Source organism: Coregonus clupeaformis, chromosome 3 (assembly GCF_020615455.1).
Source record: "Coregonus clupeaformis isolate EN_2021a chromosome 3, ASM2061545v1, whole genome shotgun sequence".
In the NCBI taxonomy this organism is placed as follows: Eukaryota; Metazoa; Chordata; class Actinopteri; order Salmoniformes; family Salmonidae; genus Coregonus; species Coregonus clupeaformis.
Genome location: NC_059194.1, coordinates 16,713,855 through 16,724,658, shown reverse-complemented (window position 1 = coordinate 16,724,658; position 10,804 = coordinate 16,713,855). Strand labels below are relative to the sequence as shown.

Below are 10,804 nucleotides of genomic sequence, written 5' to 3'. Positions count from 1 at the left end.
TGTAAGTTTTGCAATTCCTACCTTGACTTGTCTAACCATACTGTGATGCTGTTCAGTTCACAATGTAAAAATTTGAGGGGGAAATTGTCTTTATGGGTTTCTGATACTGTTGAGCTTTCGTCAGTCCTTCAGTCCTAGTTCTTCTGATTAACCTAAACTTTTCATTCTGTGTTGCGTTTTTAGATGTGACACAATGCAACAATGTTCAGTGGCAAGTTCAAGTAAGGGAGGTTTACATTGGTGACCCAGTGACTCTCTACTGTGTTTTCTCAGAAATAATATACAATAGGGGAAACATGTTCTGGTTCAAGCAAATAATGGGGGAAATCCCTGAAGTTGTTGCAAGGATGCAGAAATTTCAGTCCAGGCCTGAACTGTACAATGAATTTAAAAATTCACATCTCAATGTGGAGAAGGCTGAAGCTGACGGGACATATCGTCTTACGATCCCAAAGATGGAACCAAAGGATGAAGCTATTTACTATTGTGCAAGTAGGATAGAATATGATGTAAACTTTATCAATGGGACTGTTTTAGTATTAAAAGGTAATGAGAAGATATTAATGCCCTTTATTTTTTGTTCATGATTCTTATCTTCATATGTTTTCTATGTGTCTGTGTGATTTTATACATTCATGTGCATTTGAGAAAGTGTTGTTTCAGATTGATTTATATGAAACTATAAATGTATCATTTAGGTAAGAATCACCAGATGTCTGATTACAAGACCGTGGTACAGCGGCCAATGTCTGACCCATTCCACCCAGGAGAAAATGTGACTCTGCAGTGTACAGTGCTCTCTGAGACCTGTACAGCAGAGCACAGTGTGTACTGGTTCAGAGCAGGATCAGGAGAATCCCATCCAGGAGTCATTTACACCCCTGGGAACAGGAGTGATGAGTGTGAGAAGAGCCCTGAGACTCCCTCTCCTACAAAGAGCTGTGTCTACAACCTCTCCAAGAACAACCTCAGTCTCTCTGATTCTGGGACTTACTACTGTGCTGTGGCCACATGTGGGGAGATCCTGTTTGGCAATGGAACAAAATTGGACATGGCCACTATCAAGAAATGGAACAAGTCAGGTAGAATCAGTTTAATTGAAGTGTACGGATTTGGATTACAATTTTTGTCAGTTTAATACAGCAGGAAAATGTGATTCATTTTGTGGATTATAATTAATGGACATTTTTGTAGGTGTTGATAAAAAATGTTTTAGGGCAAACGTAAGAGTGATCAAATTAAGATCTTACATCTGTAGGCCTAATGTTTTAAAGTGCATCATTCTTTTATAGTGCCAATATATGAACCTAAATCTGGCAATCTATTTATGAATTTTCTTGGGTAAAAATTTTGATAGACACTTCATGACATTCATTTTTATTTTTGTTGCAGAAAAGGCTCTGGTAGTGGTTGTTGTAGGTTTGGCAGTGGCGTTGGTGTTGTGTGGGATTGGGATCATCTTCCTTGCCTGCAACAGAAGTAAAGAGCAAGTCTGTGAAAATTGCAAAGGTAAGCAATACAATTATGCTTACTTTTGCCACCCTGAAGTTACAGTAGTTTTGAATTGCTATGGATATTTATCTTGTCTTTCGTCCCTGTCTGATGAAAACCTTGTAACTCCATTTTTGCCAATGTCAAGTTTTTTACATTTATTGAAACATGGTAATTTTTCCCATTTCCTGAAAATGTTTTGGAGATAAGATGTTTTCATCAGACAGCGACGCTTTGTTTGATTTAATTGTTGTTTTCTATTGAAGCAGTAGGTACCTGTCCAGGAGGCAGACATGACGGATTAAGGGGAGAACAGGTATATCTACATTGTGAAATGGTTCAATTCCAATTTTAATGTGAAATTCCTCAATGACTCTACTACATAGCTCACGATAACCCTTGAAAACTACTCTATGTGATGAATAATGAGCCAGTAATTATATATTTTCCAACCAATATGTGGCCTACTGTTTGTATTTCTGTGAACATAACCTTTAATGGTTTGAAAATGTAATATGAACAACATGTAACTGACAAGTATTTATATGTAATAATCATGGTGTTACTATGTTTCTAAAATATGTTCCTCCTTAGGCTCAAGATGGAGTTACGTTGAATTATGGTGCATTGAATTTCTCTGAGAGGAAAACTAAAAGAGGAAGAAAGAAGAGAGAGACACCACAGGAGAGTGTGTACTCTGATGTCAGGTTCTCAGAACGGGAGTGAACTTAGCTTAATCATTCTAAAATGTAACATTAATAATACTTACATTTGTAAGTCAGTGCCCCTTGTACACAGAGAAATTGAAAATATGAAAATATGACAAATGTAATAAAATAAATAAAAAATCATGATCAATTAGAACACAAATTCACTCAATGAAAGAAAAGCAATAGTTTTTCTTAAAGGGATATATAAAAATATATATATATATTTTAGTATTTTGTTTATTAGTCCACTGTTGATACAGTCCCAAACAATTGTGCATGTAAGAAATTAACAAAATAGAGCACTTTCAGTAAACATCTAAAAGTTTGATGATGATTTGTTTTGAATCACACTTTTAGCTTTGTACTGAAAGTGCTCTACTCTTGTCAAACTCATGATTTAAGACTAGAGACTGGTACCCTGGGATCCAGACCACGTGGTACAAGACAAGCCTTTTGTGTTCTGCTGAAGCTCTTTTTTTCATTCTTGCTGTTTGGATTAGAAAATAAATGGTTGTAAAGCTAAGGGGCGATGCTCTAGGGCTGTGTGGGTGTTTGAGAAAACAGACATGGAGGAGAAGCAACCAGTGTAATAGAACAGCCCACTCGTTATTGAAGCATCCTGTTAACAACATCAAAAGAGCCTCCCCAGATGCATAGGTTAGACTGATGCTGTATCAAACACATTCCCTTTTCACACTATAGAGCCAAGACGAACAAGGCTGTACTGGGCTGGCCTGCGTATGCATCCACCATTGTTTCTAGAACTGTGCTGCAAAGGACAATGTAAAAATAATTTATCTGAGCCAGCACAGTGTGGTTCAGCATGTATTGAAATAGTGAGAGTGTTAGTTGACTGACTCTGAACACTTCCACGATGAAACACAACTGGTATTAACCCAGTATGAAACACAATTGGCATTAACCCAATATGAAACACAACTGGTATATTAACCCAATATGTATAAAAGAGGTCCAAAGAAGGGAATATATTGATATATTTATCAAAATATAAAATATGTATTTATTTGTCAATTTCAAAATCATAAAATTTTTTTAAAAAAACTGTTGCCATACATCACTTTATAATGAGTAAATAACCAACTAGGTCAAAATACTAAAGCCCTGCCTTTATTTCACAGAATCTCATCCCGGAACTAGCCTCAACTCAAACACCTCCCGTCATGTGTAGGGGAATGGAAAAGGGATACAGTATACAACAAAGAATCCATACTGATAGTCAGTCACAAACGGAGTTGGAGAGTCCTGACCCACCCCTAAATGAGGATAAGCAAAGTCTTATTGCTGTCATAGCCTTTAGCGCCGCCCGTCAGGGGGAGGTACCTCTTATGCTCCAAACTGGTTTAACAAAAAATAGACTAGTCAGTCAGTCATCTGCCATTCAGAGAGATTATTCTCAGGTTTCATCTCAACATAATTACTTAATTTGCATGGGCATAAAAAATTTGAACAGCTAAAACATGGTTTGTTGTACTCAGTAGAACAAGTAGTATTAGTCCCAACATGATGGAGTGGGTGTTTGTTACTAGCTATTATGAAACTCTTCTGCTGTATTTCAGGTATGCCTATTACTTATTTGGTAGTGCACACAGTTAGCCTACAATATTGTGCAAAATACAATTCAAGTGTGAATAAGTTGTTTAAAGAGTTCATATCTGAGGCCAAAAAAGACAACATTACATGCAGTGCTTTCACAGGATGCTGCTGAAGGGAGGATGGCTAGTAATAATGGCTGGAACGGTGTAAATGGAATGGCATTAAACACATGGATACCTGGAACCATGTGTTGGATGTATTTGATACCATTCCATTCATTCTGATCCAAACATTACCACAAGCCCTTCCTCCCCGATTAAGTTGCCACAAACCTCCTGTGGTACCGTATGCCCTGTACATAACTAGGTGGTACCGTATGCCCTGTACATAACTAGGTGGTACCGTATGCCCTGTATATAACTAGGTGGTACCGTATGCCCTGTATATTAGGTGGTACCGTATGTCCTGTACATAACTAGGTGGTACTGTATGCCCTGTATATAACTAGGTGGTACCATATGCCCTGTATATTAGGTGGTACCGTATGTCCTGTATATACATTAACTAGGTGGTACCGTATGCCCTGTATATAACTAGGTGTTACCGTATGCCCTGTATTTAACTAGGTGGTACCGTATGCCCTGTATATCAAATCAAATCAAATCAAATTTTATTGGCCACATGCGACGAATAAAACAGGTGTAGACATTACAGAGAAATGCTTACTTACAGCCCTTAACCAACAATGCATTTATTTTTTTATAAAAAAGTAAAATAAAACAACAACAAAAATGTGTTGAGAAAAAAATAGCAAAAGTAAAATAAAATAACAGTAGGGAGGCTATATATACATTTACATTTACATTAACGTCATTTAGCAGACGCTCTTATCCAGAGCGACTTACATACAGGGGGGTACCGGTGCAGAGTCAATGTGCGGGGGCACCGGCTAGTTGAGGTAGTTGTGGTAATATGTACATGTGGGTAGAGTTAAAGTGACTATGCATAAATAATTAACAGAGTAGCAGCAGCGTAAAAAGATGGGGTGGGGGTGGGGGGCAGTGCAAATAGTCCGGGTAGCCATGATTAGCTGTTCAGGAGTCTTATGGCTTGGGGGTAGAAGCTGTTGAGAAGTCTTTTGGACCTAGACTTGGCACTCCGGTACCGCTTGCCGTGCGGTAGCAGAGAGAACAGTCTATGACTAGGGTGGCTGGAGTCTTTGACAATTTTGAGGGCCTTCCTCTGACACAGCCTGGTATAGAGGTCCTGGATGGCAGGAAGCTTGGCACCAGTGATGTACTGGGCCGTACGCACTACCCTCTGTAGTGCCTTGCGGTCGGAGGCCGAGCAGTTGCCATACCAGGCAGTGATGCAACCAGTCAGGATGCTCTCGATGGTGCAGCTGTAGACTTTTTTGAGGATCTGAGGACCCATGCCAAATATTTTCAGTCTCCTGAGGGGGAATAGGCTTTGTCGTGCCCTCTTCACGACTGTCTTGGTGTGTTTGGACCATGATAGTTTGTTGGTGATGTGGAGACCAAGGAACTTGAAGCTCTCAACCTGTTCCACTACAGCCCCGTCGATGAGAATGGGGGTGTGCTCAGTCCTCTTTTTTTTCCTGTAGTCCACAATCATCTCCTTTGTCTTGGTCACATTGAGGGAGAGGTTGTTATGCTGGCAGCACACGGCCAGGTCTCTGACCTCCTCCCTATAGGCTGTCTCATCGTTGTCGGTGATCAGGTCTACCACTGTTGTGTCGTCGGCAAACTTAATGATGGTGTTGGAGTCGTGCCTGGCCATGCAGTCATGGGTGAACAGGGAGTACAGGAGAGGACTGAGCACGCACCCCTGAGGGGCCCCCGTGTTGAGGATCAGTGTGGAAGATGTGTTGTTACCTACCCTTACCACCTGGGGGCGGCCCGTCAGGAAGTCCAGGATCCAGTTGCAGAGGGAGGTGTTTAGTCCCAGGATCCTTAGCTTAGTGATGAGCTTTGAGGGCACTATGGTGTTGAATGCTGAGCTGTAGTCAATGAATAGCATTCTCACGTAGGTGTTCCTCTTGTCCAGGTGGGAAAGGGCAGTGTGGAGTGCAATAGAGATTGCATCATCTGTGGATCTATTGGGGCGGTATGCAAATTGGAGTGGGTCTAGGGTTTCTGGGATAATGGTGTTGATGTGAGCCATGACCAGCCTTTCAAAGCACTTCATGGCTACAGACGTCACTGCTACGGGTCGGTAGTCATTTAGGCAGGTTATCTTAGTGTCCTTGGGCATGGGGACTACGGTGGTCTGCTTGAAACATGTTGGTATTACAGACTCAGTCAGGGACATGTTGAAAATGTCAGTGAAGACACTTGCCAGTTGGTCAGCGTATGCTTGGAGTACACGTCCTGGTAATCCGTCTGGCCCTGCGGCCTTGTGAATGTTGACCTGCTTAAAAGTCTTACTCACATTGGCTACGGAGAGCGTGATCACATAGTCATCCGGAGCAGCTGGTGCGCTCATGTATGCTTCAGTGTTGCTTGCCTCGAAGCGAGCATAGAAGTGGTTCAGCTCGTCTGGAAGACTTGTGTCACTGGGCAGCTCGCGGCTGTGCTTCCCTTTGTAGTCTGTAATAGTTTTCAAGCCTTGCCACATCCAACGAGCATCAGAGCCGGTGTAGTACGATTCAATCTTAGTCCTGTATTGACTCTTTGTCTGTTTGATGGTTCGTCGGAGGGCATTCTTATAAGTGTCCGGGTTAGAGTCCCGCTCCTTGAAAGCGGCAGCTCTACCCTTTAGCTCAGTGCGGATGTTGCCTGTAATCCATGGCTTCTGGTTGGGGTATGTACGTACAGTCACTGTGGGGACGACGTCATCGATGCACTTATTGATGAAGCCAGTGAATGATGTGGTGTACTCCTCAATGCTATCTGAAGAATCCCGGAACATGTTCCAGTCTGTGCTAGCAAAACAGTCCTGTAACTTAGCATCTGCGTCATCTGACCACTTTTTTATTAACCGAGTCACTGGTGCTTCCTGCTTTAGTTTTTGCTTATAAGCAGGAATCAGGAGGATAGAGTTATGGTCAGATTTGCCAAATGGAGGGCGAGGGAGAGCTTTGTATGCGTCTCTGTGTGTGGAGTAAAGGTGGTCTAGAGATTTTTTTCCTCTGGTTGCACATTTAACATGCTGGTAGAAATTAGGTTGAACGGATTTAAGTTTCCCTGCATTAAAGTCCCCGGCAACTAGGAGCGCTGCCTCTGGATGAGCGTTTTCCTGTTCACTTATACAGCTCATTCAGTGCAATCTTAATGCCAGCATTGGTTTGTGGTGGTAAATAGACAGCTATGAAAAATATAGATGAAAACTCTCTTGGTAAATAGTGTGGTCTACAGCTTATCATAAGATACTCTACCTCAGGCGAGCAAAACCTTGAGACTTCCTTAGTATTTGATTTTGTGCACCAGCTGTTGTTTACAAATATACACAGACCGCCACCCCTTGTCTTACCGGAGTCAGCCGTTCTATCCTGCCGATGTAGCGTTTAGCCCGCTAGCTGTATGTTGTCCATGTCGTCGTTCAGCCACGACTCGGTGAAACATAAGATATTACAGTTTTTAATGTCCCGTTGGTAGGATAGCCATAATCTTAGGTCATCTAATTTATTCTCAAATGATTGAACATTGGCTAATAGGATTGATGGAAGAGGCAGTTTACTCGCTCGCCGTCGGATCCTTACAAGGCACCCCGACCTACGTCCACGATATCTCCGTCTCTTTCTTACGTGAATGACGGGGATTTGGGCCTTGTCTGGGTGTCTGTAGGATATCCTTCGCTTCCGACTTGTTGAAGAAAAAATCTTCGTCCAATACGAGGTGAGTAATCGCTGTCCTGATATCCAGAAGCTCTTTTTGGTTATAAGAGACGATGGCAGAAACATTATGTACAGAATAAATTACAAATAACGCGGAAAAACACACATAATAGTACAATTGGTTAGAGGGCTGTAAAACGGCAGCCATCTTCTCCGGCGCCATTCATTCCTCCTATAACTAGGTGGTACCTTATGCCCTGTATATACATTAACTAGGTGGTACTGTATGCCCTGTATATACATTAACTAGGTGGTACCGTATGCCCTGTACATACATTCACTAGGTGTATCAATACATGCTGACTGCTCACAGTTTCTAGGAGGATGATGGCAAGATCACCACTACAATACAACAATTGAAAGGTTCCATTTGATGTTGATAGTGTATGTATCACCCTTGAACTAGTAAATACTGACTAGTGTGTTAAACTGATTATCCTAATTAGCATGTCACGTCAGTACCTTCAATGACACCACTGCAGCACCACTAGCTTCAGTTTACCATATCATGTCAATGTTCATTTGTAGAGGTAAGTGGTTGCTGTTTGTTTGTGACTTTCTTCCTTGTACCAGTTTCGTGTGTGACGATAATAACCCTTTAATTTTCCACTTGGTTTGTACCGAGCGAGAGAGCGAGACCCACACAGGATGACTGACCTGCAGTTGAGGTCTCACTTAAAAGAACAGGCAGACACGTGCATTGACAAGACAAACCCTCCACTCTGAGCCTGCAGAGGGACTTACCACTTCAAAGCAAAGGTGTGAACTCCTAGGCAAGGCCAGTCAAGGTGAGAAAATGTAACGTGTTCAGCTCAAAATAGAACCATGTTGAAAAATTACCCAATTCTCAAAAATGATTCTACATCAAGCCACTCCCCTTAGTAACTTAATTAGCCTTAATTAACTAAGCCTTGACTAACTTAGGCTTAGTTTAACCAAAAGCCTAACCCTAACACTTGGTCACCTGATGCCATTATCAGAAATGTGAAAGTGTGACTAGTTATTCAAAAGTTTACAGAACTCCTTTAATTAAAGTTATTTACGTTCTTTAGGTAATATGCCACCATAACCCTGAACTAAGTAAGTCAACTTTGCATAAAAAACACTGCTATTTGATATAATGTTGAAGAGCAGCGGATCTATTAACCAGGCCTGTTTGATCTCCTCACTAGAGTCCAGCAGATCTATTACCCAGGCCTGTTTGACCTCCCCACTAGAGTCCGGCAGATCTATTAACCAGGCCTGTTTGACCTCCCCACTAGAGTCCAGCAGATCTATTCTACAGGTCTGTTTGACCTCCTGACTAGAGACCATCAGATCTATTAACCAGGCCTGTTTGACCTCCCCACTAGAGAGCAGCAGACCTCACAATCATGTCACTATCATGTGTCAGGCTGTTTGTGAGACTGTGTATGGGAGTAGGTGATGGAGTGTCCAGGATTGAAATAAGTGTATCTCTGTGTGTGTACCCATATGCTGCTACATTTGTGTAACTAGGTACACATTGATGTGAGTGAGACTGATCATGCATGTACGTGTTTGTGTATGTTTGCTGTTGGTGTGTAGGCCTGTGTGTTGGAGTGTAGGCCTGTGTGTTGGTGTGTAGGCCTGTGTGTTGGTGTGTAGGCCTGTGTGTTGGTGTGTAGGCCTGTGTGCGTGTCAAGCATGTTTAAAGTGTACATCTGCAGTGCAAACAATAACAAAGTGGTCACCCTACCACTGAGTGGTATACTACGAAGCAGGTTTGAGGAGTTAGCGAGGTAACTTTGGTCAACTCTGAGTTGAACTCGGGATAGCCAGTCATACGAAATTGCTCACCCTTTATCCAAGGAAAATTCCTTATGCAACGAATCCTTCAGAACTAACTTGCTCGTGGTTAGGCTAGCTCACGGCGAACTCCACTTACCCTGAATGAAACGACTGAGCTGCGAGTTGAGGACCAATGAAATCAGATTCCCTCCCTCTTGCAAAGATTGCATCATCATCCCCTTCATTTGAGGAAGACGACTGATTAAATATTTTATTAATTACATTTCCAATCTCAGTAATTTAATCGGATTACGTTCCGTTACTTTTGGATTACTTTCCCCTTAATAGGCATTAGAAGACTAAAAGGATCCATCAAACTCATTTAGTGTGTCATCATAGTGGTCTCTGACTTGTGGTCCGACTCAGGTGGAACACATTTTTACTTTTTTCAATGCTGAATTGAATGTCATTGAAAAAACAGAAAGGTGTAAGTAATTTTTTCGCAAACATCCTTTCTGATGTTTAAAGTAATCCAAGAAGTAATCATCTTATTTTTTTTAAAGTATCTGTAATCTGATTACAATATTTTTGGTGGTAATGTAACGGATTACAGTTACCCGTTTTTGAAATCAGATTACATGTAATCAGTTACTCCCCAACCCTGTACAGAAGAGAACATGAACATGACTCATGTGGACTGTATGACCAAGCATCTGTAATGATCTGTATGGCTTTGTAACATTTCCTTTGTTATTTACCTAAATCAAAGAATGTATACATTTGTGTGAATGTGTGAATGGTACTTGCATGCGTGCATGTCTCTGCATGCATGTGTGCATCAACAGTCATATGGACCAATCAATATGAGTCAAACCTTGCTGGCCATAACAATGTACTTTTTCTCTTTTGTTTTGCAGCAGTGTTGCTGGCATGTTTTGCATGCCCACGCTTGACAAGTGGTGAGCAGGTCGACAGCGGTTTAACTCGTAGGCGTAGGCTGTGGTGGGCCATCTCTGCACTTTGGACAGACCTCTGAGCTACAGGCCTGTCTTCCCTGCCTGTGTGGGTAGCCACAAGATGCACAGCTATGTTATCGCTGTGAGAGACTTTGACAAACAAGCTAATTTTAGCAAACCTGTTAACTTGAGAGTTGTATGGCCAGCTTCACGGACATAGAATAAAGCTTGGAGTGAGCCTTGCTCTCACTTAGTAAATCTCTAACTTTTACCCTCAACAAGTCCTGATCTAATGTAAGTCTAATGTTTTTTCTTGAATACATACTTTTACAGACAGTTAGTCAAAGTTCTCTAGGAGCACATCTAAAACCTGTTGTTAATGTAGTGTTCAATGCAAACATATGAAAAACTGGTCATGAGGTACCTATACCTACCTGTTCATGTCTTACATTCAAGATATGCTTTTCAACTGATATCTGCAGCGTGCT

General features: G+C 41.6%; 1 protein-coding gene across 1 annotated transcript; it reads left to right on the top strand.

Moving 5' to 3' along the window:
• The first annotated feature begins 704 nt into the window (after positions 1 to 704).
• Positions 705 to 2,347, top strand: LOC121546202. The gene is made up of 4 exons (XM_041857292.1): positions 705 to 1,082; positions 1,393 to 1,509; positions 1,758 to 1,807; positions 2,086 to 2,347. Exons 1-4 carry the CDS (start codon positions 713 to 715, stop codon positions 2,215 to 2,217), a joined length of 669 nt encoding a protein of 222 aa, XP_041713226.1. The 5' UTR covers positions 705 to 712; the 3' UTR covers positions 2,218 to 2,347.
• The last annotated feature ends 8,457 nt before the right edge of the window (positions 2,348 to 10,804 follow it).